Consider the following 20,976-nt stretch of genomic DNA (forward strand, 5'->3'; position numbering starts at 1 on the left):
GCTTCCAAGTGAGGTGGTGCAGGCTCCCACCCTGGGGGTTTAAGAGGAGGTTAGATGACCATCTTGCTGGGGTCGTTTGCCCCCAGTACTCTTTCCTGCCATGGCAGGGGGTCGGACTAGATGATCTGCCCAGGTCCCTTCCGACCCTAGAAACTATGAAACATACTCTCTCCCTTCACTTTGGATCATATTACAGAAATGTGTCCTCAGCACAGTCAACTACTGGTGAACGCAGAACAGTAAAGCAATTGGGAAGCTGTTCTTACTCTAGTGGAGTCTCTGGAGACTGGCCACTTTCGATTCTTTCCTCGAAAGACTGGCTTAGCATTTCATTCTGACCAGCTTCTGACTGCCTCTTTCCTTTCCATTTTTCCCGTTTATCTCTCAGTTTCCCTGGGTCATCCAGGTACCTCTGTATCTGAAAAGAGGTGGGGCTGTCCAGGTCTTTGGCTCTGTGTTTCTGTCTTTCTGCACGATATTCGACTGGACTTCGAAAGCTTCCAGTAGCAGGCAGGCTACTTTTAAAATTCAGCATAAGATTTGATGGCCTTTCAGGACAGTTGAAGCTTTGGCTGCCTTTTATCTGGCTCTTTTGGCTCTCCTGTGTTTTCAGTCTATAAGCATCCTTCTCATCTAATGTTTCCTGCTTTGATTCAGTGGCTTGCTCGGCACTGGAATCATCATCCATTCTTTTACGTGACAGCTGCACGTCTGAAAGTGTTTTGCTTTCTTCCACTGGGATTCTCTCCTCTGTACCTTTCAGAAGTACCAAATCTTCTGCTGTGGCTTTTTCTGGCTCTTGGACTGTTTCTGGGGCTTCTTTAGCAGCAGTTTTTTCTTCAAGGCACACTAAAGACTGTTCATCTAAGGAGAATAGGACATGCTTATTCTGCAAGTTGTTGTGCTCCAGCCCTCTCTGTCGTCGAGATGCCCGTTTCTCCCGACTACTTGGGATCTTCTCTGGGCCATCAGCTATGCTCTTCTGGGATGGCACAGCCCTTTCAGGAGCTTGGCTCAAGTTTTCAGTTTGCACATGCTGAGCTTTGTCTTCTCTTTCCGCCACCTGTTCGACACCTTCATCTAGTTGCATCGCTGGTTTTACATCCAATTGCTCCAACGCTGCTTCACCATCCTCAGCCTCGTTTATACCAGTCTCGTTCCCTTGAGCTTGTTGCATCTCCGCTTGCTCTTCCTCAGCTTTCTGCTTCTCCACAAGCATTTGTTGAAACCTAGTTAATAAAAAAATTAAAGATGGGGTATATAAATGCATAATCCAGAAGGAGCCAAAAGCAAGGCCTGTGGATTAAATATGGCTTGCAAAGCACTGCAGCTAGATGGTACCAATAAATGGAGTCCCTGCATGACTTCTGGCGTATTTTGTACTGGGGCCTTGGACTTCCTGCAAGCCACAGCACTGAAGCTGCTGTAATTGATACTACAACCAATTCCAATTCTGAAGGAGCCCTGGCTTCCCTAACACTTCATCAATGTAGTCCAGCTGGGCAAACCTTGGCTGCCCTTGGCTTATCCTGATAATGCAGTACTGGTAACATCACTGGCATCAGTTTAAATCAGGCACCAACTGCAGTTAAGAGAAAATAATACAGAGAAAGTACTACTGGGAAAACAGACTCATTACAGCGGTAATTCATGCATTCAGCCACAGCACAGAAAGTCAGGCAGCCTGAGGTATTCCTATACAGGTCTGGCAGAGCCATGCTCCTCTCTTACCTCTTACGCTGTAGGTGCCCCCTAGCAAGCGCCTGCACAAGGGAGATTTGCCTCTTCTGCTGACAGTAGGACTTCCGTTCCCTGTACCCTCGCCACACTGACTGAATATAGACAGCAGCATTTTTCCTCTCCAGTGCCCTCCTAACACAATACGAGCGCCAGCAAGCCTAGAAGGGAGACTTCATTAGTCAGAGACATGCCCATCAAGACTTCCTTAGAGGGGAGGTTTGCAACTCGCACTAAAAGTCAAATAAAATGTACCTGCAGAGTAATGGCTGCCTGCCGCATTCTGAGGAAGCGTCTCCTTTCCAAAACCATCCTGAGCCAGCTCTGAAGGTGAATGATTTTTCTGATCACTTCTTTATGTAGTGCTTCCTGTAATATCTGTCGCTCAGGCTCTTTCATGAACACCTGGTCAGTTAAAAAAAAAAGGGTCACATCAGCACAAATCAAAACCAAGCTGCTTCATCTCTTGAAACAGATAAATCCCAGGGAACCATTCCTATTGGGTATCTAGACACTGTGCTCTCAGCACAGTATGCCTGTATTTCCTGTTACTGGAGCATCTAACCTCCGTTTCCAGTGCTATGGGAGAAGGCATCTACAACACGCTTTTGTTGATTATATCTGGTGCATTAATAGGTCATTTCCATTCACATCTCCTAAAGGTTTGGGGGGGGTTTGTATTAAACATACAGGGAGAGAGATTTGCTCTCAAAATTCTGTTGCACAGCATTTCAGTCTGGTTTACTGCACAGCCCAACGTGAATTTGTTCCCCCTCAAAAGTCAATTTTCCCCTTGTTTTACTGATTAAAAGTGTGTCAGACTGTCACTACTCACTTGTATGATCTGAAAGCCACATACAATTCTTTCCAAATGGAAAACAGTGAGCTTAGTGATAAAAGACAATGCAGCAACTGTCCATATATGAAGACTGTTTTTCAGAGTGAAAAGCCCTGCAACATTTTGGAGAGTCTGCTCAGATGGCTAAATATGGGATCAGGAGAATTACGGACAATGAATATTATAGGGAAAGCTGGGTCACATTTTTTTTAAGATCACTATTTTTCCTGTGCACAGTCAAAAAAAATTCAAACACTTGTTAAAGAACCCCAACAAGAGACGTTCTGCGCATTCACACTTCTTACAGAGCACCTTCAATGATGGAAGATATTTCACAAACCTTGGTCTTCCCTATTTGGTAGTTGTTTTTGTCCAGTTTCAGTTTATTCAGATAAGCACATATGTCTTCCTTCAGGGCTTTGGCATTTTTGGGCAATAACACTTGAAACTGGTCTATAAACTCCTGAGGAGGTAATAGCACACAGCAAGAGACAAGTTAGCAGACAGCTCATGACTTTGGAGTTACAACTAGAAAACTAGAGATGAAGTAAAGTTAAGATTTCTGGGCTGCAAAGGTTAACCAATGCTAACCTCTGTGTCTCGGTCCAAAATTTTGTCTGTAAAGTTCCCATAAAAATATATGTTTTGCTTAAATATCTTTGCTTTATGCAGATGCTATATAGGTACATAAACACATCTCAAATTTTTAATGAAAAAAAATCTACTGAAATTTCTACACACAAATATTAATTTTAACAATCTGTGTTCTGTAACTTGGCACCACAGTTCAGGTGCGATTCTCTCCCTGCAAGTGACAGCACAGCACTGAATGTGCAGAGCCATTCAGACCATGCCTTTGCAACACAGACCCCACGTAAGATACTGCAAGATGTCTGCAGACAGGGTTTTAATGTAGTTTTAGGGCTAAGTCAGTCACAAGCATTATTGCTTACTAAAGAAAATATATACACTGAACTCAAATGGTCATGAAGTACATGTAATATATGCAGATGCACAGGTGAAGAACACTTGCAACTTAAGATGTGATGCATGCTTTCTGCAGTAGCAGATGTTTCCCAAACGTCACAATGCATCCTTCTTCCCTCAGTACCTGGAATGTGTATTTTGCACTGTAACCAGATCTTCGAATTCGCACCGTCTCCAGCATGCCAGTGTATCTCAACTGCTGCAAAACCAAGCTCTCATCAAAAAGGAGCTCCTCCTGAAAGAGACAGGCAAGAAAACAGTGTATACAGGATGCACTTTACACCACCTGCTCAAAAACAAAACTCCCTCCCTCCAACACCCCTAAAAAAAAAAGTTGTCTCCAAATATCCATATTTTGTTCTTCCAGATAAAGCAGAGAACAATATGGTAATGGCAGGAGTCAAAATCTGTGATATTGTTGCAGTCTTAAGATATTCTCATGCATCACTCAGTCTTTAAAGAAATATCATTTAAATTCTTTGAGGTAACATGAAGGTATTTGCTCCCTGCCTCTCTAACTAGAGCTCTTGGAGCACAGCTGCTTTCTGGCCACCAGGCATTTGTATTTGGGTTGACATCTGAAGGAGAGGATTGCCTTCATGCCGTTTGTGACCACCTCTGTTCAAGGTTCAGTTTTTACAACGTACCTGAACAGCCACAGTAAGATTATACCTATATTCCACATCAAGGAATTCTCCTCCAACAGGAATCCCCAACATCTACGGTCACTTGGCTGAGAAGCAACAGCATTGTTTAAGTAGAGGAAGAAGTAATCAGAGTAACCAAAGAATGAACAGTTTCTGCCTTGTTACTCTTTGCTTCACATCTTTACTTCTCTTCTCCTTTTTACTGGGAGAAACTGAAGTCTGAACAATTTCTACAAACTGCATACCTACTTACCAGCTGTGGCCTTAAAAACTCGCTACACCAATCCCCCCTCCCGCATGCCTGCTGCTTTTCTCTGGGACAAGGGGAGTTCCTTTTGTATACCAATTAACCATTACCATTTGCGGTAAGAAAGCCAACAAGCGAGTCGTTAGTGCTAGGGAGCATTAGGCAAGTGTGGACATTTGTCCAAAAAGAACTCTACAAAAACCCTCAAATTCATCCCATGTTTATGTTACCATAAAGCTCTCAAATGCCCACAATATTCTGCCGCTGCCAACACTTCAGTAAAGCTACAGCTGGCCATCAGTCCTATAATCTCAAGGGCTTGCTGTGACAGTGCAACTTCTATAAGAGGGCAGAGGGTTGCTGCAGCCATTGGAGATTATGCCAGAAGCCTTAGGCTAAGTAATGCAGATAATTTTTTTTTTTTCATATCACGCACTCAAAATTCTACTTTTTATGATGTACTTTCAAACAGTATGGGCTATGAGTTATTTCATGTGCTATTAGGTTTTTCTCCAACAAAAGAAAGCTCTATCTGCCTTTATACGTGCTCACTGTAATAAATAACATGTTAGCAGCTGAACACTAGTGCGTGTATAAGTGGGTGGGGGCATGGCTATCAGACTAGTTTCCTTGGAAGTGGAGTGACTTACCTTTTCAGCATTGGAGCGAATGCACCGGATGAAGAATGGCTCAGCTTTCCCCAGAGTCTCCAGTAGTTTATTGAGAGAGGTCTGCAATAAAACATTCCATGTACTCATGCAAATACCACTATTTTGAGTGGCCTTTGCCAACAATACCTCTTCCTTAGAACACAAGTCTCAGCCAGAAACTGCAATACATCTAATACGTGGTCTCTATTCATTTTTCCTTTCTACCAGGAGCATCCAAGACACCTTCACCGCCAGCCCTTGCATATACCAAACATGGACAAGAACCAGGTGCTTGTGTAGTCTCTTACTGATCTATCATCATTGCCACAGAATGATTGACTATCCAAAGCCCCTATATGTTCTGTATTATATATGGCAGTTAGACTGTAAGCATTAAAAGACTGCAAAAGGCCTAGAACAATGGTCCTCAACCTTTTAAGACTCAAGGTCCACCTCAGAAAATGCTAGCTCTTAACTTTCACTTGTTTTTTGACTATGCAAAAACAGAACAATTCTTTTATGGCAAAGAACTCAGAAAGACCCCGGCGTGTCAGAACGTTTCCAACACTGCAGATTCCAGCTTGAAATGTCTGCCTTTATCTTGTGAATCATGTTTCTTTATCTAATAGTGCTAACACTGAAAAGATCTCAAGGCACCCTGGCTGAGAATCGCTAACCTAAAAAGAAGACTGATCTATGCAAAGAACTAGCAAACTTGTTAGGAAATAAAGAAGTGGAATCTGTTCTGGGGTGGTGGGAGGGGGAACATCCTGGGTGGTTTTTACTCATTGCTCGTTCCATTGCATAGCAGTCATTATCTATGAAGACTGAAAGATGCAGAAGTCACCAAATCAGATATTCATTTACCTGGAATTGTGCGCTTATGCTAGGGGGTTTCTTCTTTTTGTGCAAATGTAAGAGGGATTTTGTAGTCCGATCATGCAGCGTCATGCTCATTATAAGCTTCAGAGACTTGGAATCCAGCAAGTTCTGCAATGAATACATTTGGTATTTTCACAATTTATATGTATACGATCATTTACTTGAAGGACAAATATCTACTGGCATCACCAAATGTGGCAAGAGTGAAATCCACCACTTAATGACGACATTCTCTATATTACGTTACATTCAGTCACTCAGGCTTTTTATTTTAAAACCCGAACTATCCTCTCTCAAACACTGAAACCATTTCTGTTCCTCTTCCCTGGGGCTGAAAAAGGTAAAATAAAAATGGTCTCACACAACCAATACTTTTGTCCCTTACGGCCTGGTCAGGGGTTGCTGTCCATACAGACAAGCTCCTTGCTTGTCACAATGCTGGTACATTCCTTTCTCAAGTAGTTTCCGCTGCTCTGCTTAACCACGGATCAACCTGGAACTCTGTCCATTGCCAGGCAAGCTTTGCTGCATGTCAATAAAATTTGGGGCTCGAGACTTTGGTAGCAAGAGTGTTCTTGTCTAATTGCTGACAGGTACTTTCCTCATTTGTCTATTCCAGTCAAAAGCAGCTTAGGTGTCAGCCAGTTCTAAAGACATCATTTTATCTAGCCAGCTATTTAAGGGATAATGGGAGACAAAAGATTTCTCACCACACAGTCTTCCTTATAGAAAGTTTTGTCAATCAAGAGGTATATTCACTATTTACAAAGAAAAAAATAATCTTTAAACATGCTGAATAACTTTACCTTGGGAATGATCTGCTTTTGTTTGATACCTCTACTTTTCCTGTTAAAATATTAAAGATTGTTTAAGAAAAAAAAAAAAAAACGCATTGTGATTTTCGGTTAGTTCAGCAAGCCATGCCTTGCAAATTAGATCAAGCTAAGATGCAGAGGAGAAGAGATTGAGTGCAACAGCTTCAGGATGTGATCATGCATGCAGAGCTCCTCATAGCAGAGTAATGCAGGAAATGCAAACCACTTTGACAGGAGAAGGTTTTGCCAACTTCCAATACCTGCAGCATTAGCAAAAAGGAACCGTTTTGTTTACAGCACCTACAGCTATCAAAGCTAAGTCTGATTACTACAGAAGGTATATCTGCACTTTCTACATGCATGCTTTCAGTCTACAAAACCACCTGTGCAGGCATTGGAAGACAGAGCCCTTATCACCAGAGGATGAAGCGGGAGGGTCTGCCTGTGCTAGCATCTTCTGCAGAAGCGCTGGGCTCCTCAGACTGTTAACGTGTGCCCCAATATGCTACGTAGGGATTCGGAGACACGAGTAATGGGACCACTTCTCAGGATAGATCTCCTAGGGAAGTGCACACACTTCGCTGCCTAAGGAAGCACAAACTGCAACATGAATCTCTTGGGAACCAGGGTGCAACTCACTCCCTAATTCTGGGAGCGTTTAATTAACCTTTTGGTGTAAAATGTGCTCCAACTCCAACTGACCTGCAGTTAACACCTCATTATGCAATCTATCATAAATTACCTGTCACAATCAAGTTACTAAATCTAGGAACGTGCATACAATTAAGCTTTTTTTTTTCCAGCTTTTTGGGAAACTGTTAATGCACGCTGTCTTATTTTGTGAGACTTGGTTTTCTGATGCATACCAGCAATCTGTTCATGCTACACAGCTTAGTACTTCAGGGCAGGTGGTATCAAAAGCAGATTTTACCACTGTTATTGCAAAGGAAATGATGCAACATTCTCTTTAGCTTCCACAGGAACTTGTTTTTGCAAAGGAAATACTATCTCGCTTATATTTTCAGTTTTGTTTAATTTAGTCTGAGGAGAGGCTCTCTCTGCTGTTGCAGATCTTGCTATGGATTGGAACACTGCTCGGTCATTGCTGCGCTCACAAAGTAATACTAGGACACCAAAACTCACAGGAAGTGGAAGCGGTGTGGCTGAAGTCGACTGAGTGACCGAAGCAGCCTACAGGGATCATCACCCTGCCAGGGAAGTCCTTTTATACTCCTGATGATTTGATCATGCAAGTCCCTAAATGATCCACAGCCAGGCAAAAGATGGTCATGAGAGAAAAAACAGGGAATTAAAACAAGGAGGTCCCGTCACCCAGAGTGCTCCAAACAATAGCAGGCTGATCCCAGGCTACTTTTTCCTAAACATGAGTTTCTGAAACAGAAAATGCTGGCGTGACATGACTTGATACCCTCAGATTTTAAATGTTGCAGTCACGCATCAAGTTACATATATGGGCTACTGCATTTAATACATGCTCCTGGGTTATCAGTTATGGCAACAGTGAGGGTAAATTAAAAATGGATGCTTATTTGCCAATAGACTACATTATGTGCAGTCTGAAAGGTCTTTACAGGCAAAAATGGAGGCTTTTCAGTACTTATGTCTAGGAATAGATGCTTATATCTATTTCTTAAATAGATTCAATACATCTAACAATTACAGTTAGCTTGCTTAGCAAGTTCTCATTAGATACTACAGCAAAACATTGGACATTTAAGGACTACCTGAAAGTGAGGATTTAACTTTCCTCACATTTCCAGTAGAAAGTTGATGTATTTTTTGAAACGCATGTTTAGCATGAAAGTTAGTCTGGGCTGGTCCCTATTTAACTGTTGCCTCCATCAGTGTAACCATGCACCATGCTGAAGAGGATCCCATCCTGGCACCAAACTTACCTTCTTTACTCTCCAGAAAGGCACAAACCAAAAATACAACAGAAGTATAAGAATCACTTCTGATCTTAAAATGCAATCACTTTTTTGAGCTGCTCAGTGAAGAATCAACAACAATTTACAGTTACATGAGCTTATTTTTTCTAGTTCTTCTGAAAATTCTTGTTAAAATGCTGCATTCCTGGTTACAGAATCACAAGGAAATGAGCATGACACACACTGGCTAGTTTGGTACGCCTGAAGTGTATCTTTAATTTTTGACAACTGCAATTGGCCGGAGCTGTTCAATCTGCTGATAAACCAGGGTTTTGCTGTTGTATTCTTTAGCTGTATTTCTGCACTGAGCTTACTCAGAAGGTTCAGCTGTCCAGGAATGTGCCTCCCTGGCCTCCAACTACGAGTCTCCTTATTGCTACTTACTTCTTGCTTTCATAAAAAGAAATGATGTCTTCAAAAGCATTTATATCGAAATCCTCAGAGCAATCAAATGAAAAATCAAGCACTGAGTAGCTGCAAAAGGAACACGTATAGAACCTGAATACTTCACAGAAAGGTAAACATGAATATAAAGAGCGATCTTGGGGACCAGGTCTGGAAGGAATTCTCTACCTTCCAGCCACTGCACTGCGTTTTCAGCTATCACTTCTGTACCCGTAGAATCATAAAAGCAGCAAAATATCATATTTTATGTTTTTTTCAGTTCTCAGGGGCCAGCAGCATAAGGAAGAATGTCCAGTATAAACAGCAACATCCAGTAAAAAGATGAGACTTTAGAAACGTAGCAGCAAAGGAGCATTCAAGCTTTACAACAGTACTTGGCAGCAATATTCTTATGTAGAAGCTGAAACGTCTCCCTTAAATGACTTTACTTATAAACACTTCACTCTGTTATACACAGACAAGTCTTTGTTATTTCCCTTCCCTCTTTCATAAGGGCGTTCATGGAAAGTGGCATCTTTGCTTCCTCAGTTCACCTACACCTGTTCCTTATTCTCACCTAGAAAAAGACGGACATCTATTGCACCAAGGTTACTACTCTACCTTGGGACCAGGGTGCTATAAAAGAAAAGTCTTAAAAACCCCCTACCACACCAGGAGGAGAACAAAAGAAGTGATATCAAGACAAGGCGTAGAGCTAAATAGGTCCAGCTCTTGTGAAGGTGCTGCATCTCGTTTTCCTATCTTGCAAGTTCTCTGGGTCTTGCACTGTCCTACGTATCTGTTTACTTACTTGTACAACAAGGCCATAACCTGTGATAACAGAGAGTAGGCGAGCAGTTCCCAGTTTTTCCCAGCCATGACCTCACTGCCAATCTGATAATTTTACGAAATCCCATACAAGCCCTTACTGTTGTTCACATGACAATAATTAACGGGGTGGGGACTGACCACGTCTCAGCTGCTCCGTAGCAACTACTGCTCTAGGGAAAGCTAAGGCAGGGCAGATTATCTCTGCATGAAATAGGCCTAAACAGATCTGGTTTAGCTTTCACTAACCATAGGGTACAAGCAGACACACCAAAAAGTACCACACTAACAAAGGGGCACTAAGTCCTGGAATTATGGGCGCACAAACTATCCATGTGCAGCAATTACTTTGTAGTAAGTGGAAGCTAAAACAGATCAACTTAACTCCATTTTATTCAGGGGTAAACTGCCTTGTTGTGGCTCTCACTGCAAAGCAATTGTGGCGCACAGTAACAGAGACAGTTACTATACGGCAGCTGCAGCACAAAAAAGTCCCATTCTATGTTAACTATTAGTACAAAGGGTAACTACAGGCTCGGGGGGAATTAGGAGTGTGTGGTCATGAGCTCAGGACTGCAGCAAATCAAGCAGCCTAGTTTGGGAACTACTGCAACACAAGAAGTAGATTGCACACTCCAAGGGGCAGGGCAGAGTCTCTCTGTGTCACCTAGTGACTACTTATATAGCTACCTTGCCCCCTCCTCAAACTTGTTCAGTGATCTCCAAACACTGAAGTGGACACTTCAGGCTGTTCTCCATATTGCTCTCCCCACACCACCTTTCTCTTTCAAATTTCCCCTATAAAGCACACTTCTTCCACAGACTGACTGACAGCAATCCATCATTCTGGAGTCCTGGGTATGCCAACGTTACAGAGGGGAAAGAGCATGTACAACCTTCCCTTGGGTCTTTGGCCCAGTGTCATCATGATTTATACACCCCAAGCCTACTGCCAGCATATAAACCAAGCAATTATGCCTTGTTTAGTCAAGCTTTCTACTTGTATAAGTAACTGGAACAAGACAAAAAAACCCAACCAAGTAGCTGCCAAAAAATATTGAAAAAGAAATGGGTTGCCAGCCATGTTTGTGGACAGCATGAGCTGACACTTGCTGTATGGCATGTGGCTCAGCAGTGTAGGGCTCTCCAACACAGTGCACTCTTCCCTGCCATGCCCAAAATATAGCCCATTGCTCTGGGAAAAGCGGCCAAGCACGTTTCTCACCGATATACTTTTTCTACTGGTGTATTTGCTCTCTGGAGTTCTCCAAGAGGAACCCGAGGTCCATGTCGTACCACTCCTGTTGCAGAACATAAAGAGCAGCATCTTACATTTTGACAACTCTATCCAGACAAATGCAATATTTGGCACTTAAGTTCTAACTGATAAATACACAAGAGCTAAAGATTTTGCTCCACTTCTCTTGTTATTAAAGAAAGCACCAATTTATTTTAGTTCTCAAATTGGCTCCTACTAGGACTGGTAAACTCATCTGCTCAGATGACCTTCTGGCCTTGGACAAGTTACTTAACTTTCCTAAAGTTTCCCTTTCAGCATTCAAACTTTCTCATTTTGTATCCTGAAATCTCCTATAATTATCATGTGCTTAGGACTGTTGATAAACATAATAATAACTGGTTGAATTAAAAATAACATTTCTAAAAGAGTTTCCCTCTGCTTGGTACCTGCAGTTTTTTGAGCTCTCTGGCGCCCTGCTTCTGCAAAGACCGCCATTGCCCGAATAGCAGCTCGCAGAACAGCCCAGCGGAACACAGCCACAGGATCCATCCCGATCAGCTCCCGTACGTAGGCACTGTCACTACTGCGAAGCAAGGCGACAATATCTGGTCTCATGTAATCCATGTTCTTCTCTCGGAAATCCTGCAGAAAAGAAACGTCAAACCCCAAGAGATGAAATGAGAAAGGATCCAGCTGGACCCAGGTTCTGATTACGCGGATGCATCAGGCTGAATAATTCATGTGGACTGGCCTTGTTAACTTAATCCAAATCTAGTGAAACACCAAGTGTAAATAACGCCTCCATTTTGTGTGCGTACATTTTATTGTTGGCAAGGAACAGAAGAGTCTTTTTGTTGCTATTCCAAATTTGTTACATACCTTTATCTGATATTTAACTTTCCCAGCGAAATGCCAGATAATAAAAGCAGGCTCCATCACTGGGGTTCCAACAAAGAACTTGTTCTCCTCATGCTGCTGCTTGAACTTTGCAAGTAGGGTCTGGCTGGTGGCATGTGGAAAGCTAGGTACACGAAGCAGGAAACACAGGGGAAGAGGTTAGCTCCTCACTCTCCAAATAGGAAGGAAAGGTGCTCAGATAGATCTGCAAGCACGACCTAAAAATGTATTTAGCCGTGCTAGGCAAGCTAACAACCATTTGCCACAGGGATCAATAGGCAGAAGTCCTGCTTTGATACTTTAGAGATAAGCTACAGAGGTGCTTCTTAGGCGAAAAGCAGCCCATTAAAAAATTCCAGACACCTCCGCCCCCCTTCCACTGGCAATTTTGTGAGAACTGACACTAAGTGGTCATAGCTTTGAGCACTTTCATAATGACATACCCCAGACACATGCATTATGTTACAGTCACCTGGTAAAAGCCATCAGAAATATCCAAGTTTCTATGCTGTCACTTTAAGCCCATCAAGAACTATTCAATATAACAGTCAGGGAAATCCCTAAACTTATGACTTCTGGTAACTGGGAGGGGATGACAAGGATAATCACAATACACATGCCCTGTTTCTCCACTACTGGAGAGGACATTGGGCTAGATGGACCCTTGGTATGAACTGGTATAACAGTTCTTATGTCACGACCACCACCGAAGTGGAGATTTTTCAAAGAGACTAGCTTTGTAGAAGTTTAGCTGCATGATCTACATATATAAAGATTCCTCCCCACAATCTGGCACCTCCTATAACCATTAACTTCCTCTATTTTGGCAACTACTTCTGCCCCCCTCCCACACTTCCATGCAGCAAATCTTTCAGAAGAACTTGACACTTACTTGCTTTCTTCATCTAGCAGATAGAAGAGGCCGGTGGGCTTCTTGCTGATTAAGTGAATACAGGCCACATTATCAGTATAGTCAATATTGTGCCACGTGATCCCTTCACTTTTGTATTCCTCCTGTGCAACTCAAAGAGATTTCCTTATCAGGACAGCAGACAGGCCTGCACAAGCTATGCAAAATAAATGCTTAAAGACTTCCTTACACAGTTATTGGCAAATCCTGAATTTATTGGTGTGAGGGAGAAACCAGAACAAGAAAAAAATATAATTTCTTGATGTTGAGGATCAAATACCCTCATTATTACAGTCATAGAGAGGTACATTCCAGGTCAAAGAGAGGAGGACAACAAAATGTCAAGGTGTGATACGGGAATCTATTCTTTACGAGTGACAGGCTGACCTGTTTTGCCATCAGCAAGCACTGCCTTTCTGCAGAGTATATGAAACCCAGATAAGGTTGCAAAGTTTATCTGGCAACACATGCTGGTGCTAAGTGGCCTAGAAATGCCAGCTCCATATCAAGCTATCAAAGCATAATATCAGCTTTCTTTCATCCTGCACATGCTAAAGGCAAACTAATTTAGCAATAATGCACTTACAGATCTAAACACGGGATTCAGTAGGCAGGTAGTCTAAACAGAATGACGTGTTCAGAAGAATAATGAGATAAATCCCCACAGCTTCACATTCTCTCCATGACACGTTAGAAAATGCATCCTATTCAAGTGATTGGGATTAAGTGCGTGCAAATTACGTAGCTGGTATGATTTCTATGCACAGCACATTGTAAAAAATGGCGTTTAAGTTCCATGAACAAAAAGACCCTTCTTAAAATATGTAGGCAACCCCTGAGGGCTCTCATGAAGACAGACACAGGAAACGGGTTACTTAAGCTTCTTTGGGAAAACAGCATTAGAAAAGACGACAATACAATTCTTTACTCTAGTTAGTCTGGACAGACAACCCTGTCATCAGTTGCTAAAGCCACTGGGCTCTACTTTGATTTTACTTAAAGTCTGTGTGTTTTGTGCTTTCTTCCTTTAACTTTCATTTATGGTTACTTATGTACTGTTGATAAAATACGTAATATAGAGCAATTGATGTCCTTGGGTGAATTAAAAATGGTTTTCCGGCATCATTTGGAAAGATTTTTTGCTGGCTTAAAGTAACAAAAGCTTAAGGGAAAGGACACACGACCATATTCTGCATCCAAATTCAACACTGCCCAACGAACTGTATGAAGTCAGATGCTGTGCATACACAGCACATGACCTGAAAGTAGGATTTTTAGCTACAAACTTCAATAACTCTAACTTTACACTAGGAGGTTTTGGGGAAGCTTATTTTAAATTCTGTGCAATGGACAAGCATGTTACAAAGCAAAACATACTAATGTACTGAGTTTAAGATTATACCCATTTCTGGCTTTTAACTTTAGCCCTTACGTAACACCTGCAATACACAATCACTTACCTGCTCCAATTTGAAAATGTGTTGATTGAAATAATACTGAAGCTGTTCATTTGCATAATTTATACAGAACTGCTCAAAACTGTTGGTTTCAAAATCTTCAAATCCAAAAATATCAAGCACACCAATGGACAAACACTGAAGGGAGGGAAAAAAGGTGCAGATACTGTTACTTGACCTTATGATAGTTTTGGTTGTTAACACCACACTACACATCAGTACTGTTATCTGTGCCAATATGACTTGAAATGTCTGCTATTGTAATAAACACTTATTCCCCCCCCAGTAAAATCCACGGGACAGTAACACTCCCCTGAAGTTGGTGAGAATTTTGCTACTGACATCAGAGCTGCACCCCAAGTCTCTGAACACACTACAGTACTTATAGGATGAGTCGCTAGCTCTGTCTGCTCTTCTGTCCAGAACTTACTGTAACAGACTCCTCCATGTCCTTCTTATTAAGAAGTGCATGATTAATTCGCAGAACAATCCAGTCAAACAGAGCACTGTACAAGGACTTTGCCATTGAATCCCGAGCTGTTTTTGCCTGCAGTTAAAAAAAAAAAAAAAGAAAAAAGAAAAAAAGTCACAAGCAGGTAATACCCCTGACTGAATATGGTAGGGCTAGGACGTTTACTGCATCACTTTTTCAACAGCTGACACCAGGGTTTGGGCAGTATCCATTAAAATATATTTAAGTGAATAAAGTGAATTCCTACTGCCATGTATGTGATGTGATACTTTACAGCCAAGCTGTAAATGAGGGGCCATTTTCTGGCTTCTAAAAATTGAGGAAACGCCCAAGTCAATTTTCTAGCATTAATCAACTGAGTAACAGTAAGGTCACCTGCAAGGCGACTGGCTAAAGCCTCCCTGCTTGTGTCCTTGCACTCACCTCATTGAGACTATAAGGCAGGACAAGCTTGTCATTGGCTGTCACCGTTTTTCTTTTTGTCAGCACTTCCACCAAAAGTTCTCGTTTGACCTTCACAAAATAAAGTGGAAAACAGAGTTATTAGCCACTGGTGGCAACCCAAGTAGTTGTCATCTCCCCAGATAGCTCTGGAAACCCAAACCCAAGGACAACAGCTCCAGCTGTGGCTGGCTGACAACTTTCATATTCCCGAGTTCCTTGAAATCCTTTCCCTTCACATGCTAGGGATGTATTTCCATCCTGGGGAAACCCGCCAGCATTAATCCGACTGGAGAGCTGACACACTAACCAGATCTAACTATTCCCATCTTTTGAGATGCATTTTCTCTCTCTTTCTCCTTCACAATATAAAAAATTCTCCAAAAACATGAACATTTACATTCAGTTCAGCAAACTGTCTCCTTTCCTTCATGGTCCTCCTATCCCAGGCCTGGAACAAGCCCACCTTTAGCTACAGCATGCCATCAGCTTACTTAATGGTTATGGAACGCACGAAAGGGATACTCTACCTTTAAAAGCTGCGAGAGGATGTCCAGTACTTCAGGGGGTCCCACTTCTAACCCTTCATCCCGACCGGTGGCTTTCTTCTTGTAGGTAACATTGCCCAAGTAGAGAATAGCTGAAAGCACTGAAAAGATTCTGAAAAATAAAAACAGTGGTGACTTTTTAAAAGTGTTTGTTTCATTAACAGGAGTTTGATTAACAAGTATTAAACAGAGCCACAGGCCAACAGCCAAATCTACAGGAAAAAGATGGAGACTGAATAAAGTTGGCTTATGGCAACCCATATAAGAAAAAGCCCACCGTTCTCCTAGTTTGTGTGTAGGGCTCTGAACAAATACAGCTTTGCTGATTTACAAATTATTGTGCGGGACACCAAACTGTTTCTGTGTAGTTCATAACAGACTACTAGGTAGCAATTTCACGGAAATGCAAGCAAGCACTAACAAACTGCTCACATAAAAGAGCTAAACAATTCCACTTACTGCTTTTTTGTTGCAGGAAGAAAGCCAACCATTTCCATAGCTTGTTTTAATCTTTCAAAATCATGTTGGAGATCTTCGCCATCTTCAATTTTCAAGTTATGCTATGAAAAAGCCCCACAACAATCAGGTTCAAATATATAGCAGAGACAGACGTGGGCCCTTGAGTAACCTTTCTTATGAATGAAAACGAAGCAAAGTGCTGGCCCATAGACACTCCTGTTTTCTGGCAAAATCTGGAATTGTGTATGTCCCTTTTCTTGCATCAACTAGACCTCTACACTGCTTTAAATGCAGTCTGTTGCCCCCTTCCCAACCAGTCGCCAGGTGAATGATGTTATTATAATCACCAGTCACCCAACACTAAACATGAAGCAGTCTAGCAACAAATCCTGAGCTTGAAATCAAACAGTTCTACACAAGGAATTTTGCATCCAGTTCACATGAGTGTCAGATTCATCCTTAAGGCCCGCTGTGTCTCACAGGTGGCCTACAAAACTAAAAAGGAGACAAGGCTGATGAAAGTTAAGTCTTCTACACCAGAGGCATGCCAACAGAGGGAAGAGAAATATATCTGGAGCTCTGTGATGCATGCGAGTTTGTATAAGAATTTGTAGCGTTGCTAGAATTGCTGTGCAGCGAAAAAGCAGTATTTTGTTTAAAAAGCCTTATAAAAACCAGAGAATGGTCGCACCACAGAGGGAAATAAAGATCACTTATCTCGGTGCCTTTTGTTTCAACACCGGGGAGACAATATTTTTGTTGTCAGAATGTCACCCCCGCCCCCCGTCACCGATTACCTGATTGAGGTAGAAATAATCTTCAGGTTGCTTGAGGTGAAATTCTTTGCGTTCTTCCTCACTCACTCCAAGTAACAAATAATAAAACACATGGTAGTTCCTACAGTACCAAAAATATGTCTGTTTAATATAGACATCATGATGCCAACTTTTCTTTGATAAAGAATACGAATTTCCAAGCACCTGTTCACGTACGTACTGTATTAAACCTTTTACTGTGATCATCAGGGTAGTTAGTGCACAGCAATCTAGAAGGTACATTTTCAGACAATCAGCTACTTTGCACTAACTGTGTGTAAACACGCTTAGCACGTACTGAAAGTGCAAGGGAACTTTCACGGTAAGCTACTGGCACGTCGTGCGTGTTAAGAGTCCAGGGAGCTCGAGTGAATTCACACCGCGCAGGGCGCCCTACACCAGCTGCCCTGGAGAGTCTTCCTGTTAGGAGAAGGAGTCCCAGGCATTTAGGTGGAAACTCATTACACAGTTTGCTAAGAGAGGTGTTTGCCATTGCTTTTAGGAGAGACATTTGACTACAGAGCACGCAAGACAAAATCCTCTCACCTTTCATCTTTTTCCTGAGAGACCAGACGAGATTTTTCAAGCAGATATTTTTCAACAACAGCCCTAAAAGAAACAAGACATGAAAGGTGGAAATGCAAACGCAAGCACCTGCATACCAAAGCACTAAGCAACTGTTTCCAAATGGCTTTAGGCCATTTCATATACGAGGTTCATTGTGAAGGGGGCCTCACTGCTATCTCTACAAGTCAAAACCTTACCACGTACAGTGCTACATTTAGGAGGATGCTATCAAACATTTAGTCCTTCACTACCCTGCCGGAGCAGATATGAAAGAAAAGCCAGTTCAAACTGAGCAGGTTGGTTGTTTTGGGGTTTTTTTCAACAATCACAATTATTCAATATGCTTCAGCTTCACTAATAAAAGATAGCACCTTAAGAAATCCTTGCCTCTTGCATAATTTCTGGACCATCAAGGTACAACACCACTCTTACACTACCTTGATTTTACTAAACAGATGCTAGTCAGAGGCACAGGAAAAACCCACAAAATGCAAAGAAAACAACGGAAATGCATTGTTGCCAAACTGTGAGTTTGGTGGCCCATATTAGACTGCACCCACCAGCAAAAAACTGTAGAGTAAACCCCTAAAGAATAATTCCCTCTTCCACTAGGTATACAAATGGACAAAGAGCAAGACCAAAGCTAGAGTAGCCTTTTTCTCAGGCTGCAGACAGAGAACAAATGGGTTCACATAGTACCAATCCCTTAAGCGGGGCTGACCTCGTCGGTAAATGTGTCAGTTTTACTCTGGAATAATACTCAAACAATTGTCTCTCGGACAGAATTAGCATGTGTTTACATCTGATGCTTAAGGAAAAGCAATGCTACACACCAAATGCATCAATGAAAGGATACGCTGGAGCTTGGAAACTATACGCTGCTAGAGTGTCGCTACAGGGCGGGCGCACGTCCCGGTCAATGCTCTAGCATATTGCCCTAAATGAAGAAGCATGAATATGCTGCAAAAAAAATGTGATACTCCTACGTACTCTGCAGATACATGGTACTAAAGACTAAAGACTAAAGAATGAGATACAAGGCCTTCTCACCTGACAGGTGATTATTGGACAAAACTATTGATTTGCAAAAAAAATCCAGAATTAGATTATTAACCAATAGCCATTTTATACGGTTGATATAAAGTTATGCCACCACTGAATGAGCAAACCTATAGAAAACTATTGCACATTATGGCTGATTATAGAAGCGAATAAAAAAACCAAACATTATTTTAAGCTCAGCGCACCTCTGCACCGAGCACAGTGCATGCCCAGAAGAGGGATCGCATTAGATTGAATCGGCTTTAGATAAAAGCACCAAAAAGCTGCACTGAAGCGCCCGATCTATACAGACGCTGCAGAGCCGGGTCAAACTAACATGTTGCCTCTTCTGATAAAGTGCTGGAGGGTTTTCCATGTCTGTCAGCACCCCTAGTGCCTATTACAGAGCTGTATTTACACAAGTAGTTACTGAATGTGTGCGTGGTTTGTGACTTCAAGGAAATTAAAAGTATATCAGTATGCAAGAGGCAAGGATTTTCTGGAGATATCTTTTATTGGACCAACTGTACGCTTGGGAGAGATGTTAGACATGCTTTCAGGCACAAAATGTCCTCTCTTAGGTCCTGAGGTGACCTCAAGTAGCAGATTGTTCAGGCATGAAAAACACCTATGTGGAAAGCTGCTTTTAACACACACAAATCTCTCCACAATACTGACAGTCCAACTCTAGAAAGAACGTCATGTCACACTTACCCTCTGACAACACCATTCTCCAAATAGTTGACTTGAATGAATTTTCCAAAACGACTGGAGTTATTGTTATGAGCTGTTTTTGCATTGCCAAATGCCTGCAACAACACAGAGAATAAATCTATTTTCAGTGAAATAGGTTAAGAGCTGTGTACTCACTTACTCGACTTGCTAGCTGGCACTCAACACCCAAAATATGATGGAAAGAGCAAAACATATGCGGTTCAAGAGCAGCAGAGACAAGTGTTGTTTCTCAGATGTGCACACACGTACATCGATTATGCCAGGTCCAGCACAGCACTTGGAACCGGGAGGAAAAGGATTGGTACATTTACACCAGGATTAGAAGTTACCTTCATATGCACTACAATTAACCAAGTTCAAGCTAGCTGAATGCCCCCTGGATCCTCCGGTCAACAGGCCGAATCATTAGAAAGCAAGCGTGGGCTTAAAGAACAGTCTTTGTCGGTGAAAGACTGCTGCAAGGATGACAGAACTGCCTCTTGAAATCAAAACTCAAAACCATGTAGCAAGTTAGTCTTTTTCTCAAAAATAAATCCCTTGACAAAACATGCCACATCATTACTTCACCTTTAACTGCAAATATAAAATTAAAGTCGGTTCTGCAAATATAGCTAATTTAATTCTCAGGGAGTCAGATTAATTTTGTATAAAAAAGGCAAAGCAAAAAAAGTTCAAAGAAAAACGTTATGCTTCTCCAAATCAACCAGACTTTTCACTCCTCTGAACCTAAAGAATGATTTTTAAATTTATAAAGATCTGTTATGAAAAGACACGCAGGGCTTTCAGGAGGAGATGTTGGTCTACCAGCCCTACCAGCCAGCACCGGTGCACTACACGCGCACTGAACTTTGCGTGTCACTGAAAGCTGTAAGTTGGGAACTCGGTTCAAGAACACTTACTGAAGCTTGCCAAATGTCTGTAGCAACAGTTAAATAAGATTTGTCCACGTGCTGAAAATGGTTTCATCTAATTATAACCCTAATATTCAACTAAAGTGTCAGCAATTTGGCAACACTTTACCAAATGAACATTTTGACAGATTTCTTAGGAGAGGTACCAAAAGGAACAACACAGCAGAGGTAGCAAAAGGAAATTAAACCAAACTAAGCTCCCATATTTGCAGTAGGTTGAAGGGAATCTTGTAATTTTATCAGCCTGCAGCGAGACGACGTAGTACAGTGAAAAATCCAACGCAAAAGGCAGCCGTTTAGCAAACGCTGCACCACTCAGCGCGAACATTATCAGCAGACAATTCTGTCCCAAACATTTCCTGTGAAAACTTGAAGCAACACCAACTAAGATGTCTCAGAGGAAACATGCCTCCCAACAGAGAACAAATTCATGGAATTCGCTGACCGACGTCAGACATCGCTAGTGTGCCACATACTGACAGCAGCATCTGACCCTCTCGGTCATGACTTGTCTCTTTC

General features: G+C 41.9%; 1 protein-coding gene across 13 annotated transcripts in view; it reads right to left on the reverse strand.

The window, feature by feature from the left end:
- MYO9B (myosin IXB) overlaps positions 1 to 20,976 on the reverse strand; it is a 55,062-nt gene that overhangs the window by 17,128 nt on the left and 16,958 nt on the right. For 10 of the 13 annotated variants that reach the window (XR_003095295.1, XR_003095294.1, XR_003095296.1 and 7 more), the window contains exons 3-23: positions 19,526 to 19,620; positions 17,750 to 17,812; positions 17,186 to 17,285; positions 16,389 to 16,489; positions 15,912 to 16,041; positions 15,364 to 15,453; positions 14,899 to 15,015; positions 14,472 to 14,606; positions 12,994 to 13,115; positions 12,084 to 12,225; positions 11,651 to 11,846; positions 11,190 to 11,265; positions 7,947 to 8,060; positions 6,795 to 6,834; positions 5,974 to 6,096; positions 5,107 to 5,187; positions 3,687 to 3,797; positions 2,916 to 3,038; positions 1,993 to 2,142; positions 1,732 to 1,898; positions 267 to 1,229 (exon numbers count right to left, since the gene is read on the reverse strand). Coding sequence is in view for 10 of the 13 variants with exons in the window: in XM_025210304.1 (XP_025066089.1) it covers positions 267 to 1,229; positions 1,732 to 1,898; positions 1,993 to 2,142; positions 2,916 to 3,038; positions 3,687 to 3,797; positions 5,107 to 5,187; positions 5,974 to 6,096; positions 6,795 to 6,834; positions 7,947 to 8,060; positions 11,190 to 11,265; positions 11,651 to 11,846; positions 12,084 to 12,225; positions 12,994 to 13,115; positions 14,472 to 14,606; positions 14,899 to 15,015; positions 15,364 to 15,453; positions 15,912 to 16,041; positions 16,389 to 16,489; positions 17,186 to 17,285; positions 17,750 to 17,812; positions 19,526 to 19,620 (3,239 nt within the window). In the remaining 3 variants the exon portion in view is untranslated. Of the gene's footprint in view, positions 1 to 266; positions 1,230 to 1,731; positions 1,899 to 1,992; positions 2,143 to 2,915; positions 3,039 to 3,686; positions 3,798 to 5,106; positions 5,188 to 5,973; positions 6,097 to 6,794; positions 6,835 to 7,946; positions 8,061 to 9,136; positions 9,227 to 11,189; positions 11,266 to 11,650; positions 11,847 to 12,083; positions 12,226 to 12,993; positions 13,116 to 14,471; positions 14,607 to 14,898; positions 15,016 to 15,363; positions 15,454 to 15,911; positions 16,042 to 16,388; positions 16,490 to 17,185; positions 17,286 to 17,749; positions 17,813 to 19,525; positions 19,621 to 20,976 lie in introns of those variants that run through there. The other 3 variants (XM_014522366.2, XM_014522365.2, XM_025210307.1) reach the window with 3 other exon arrangements.

The sequence above is a fragment of the Alligator sinensis genome, unplaced genomic scaffold (genome assembly GCF_000455745.1).
Source record: "Alligator sinensis unplaced genomic scaffold, ASM45574v1 scaffold1354_1, whole genome shotgun sequence".
NCBI lineage: Eukaryota > Metazoa > Chordata > Crocodylia > Alligatoridae > Alligator > Alligator sinensis.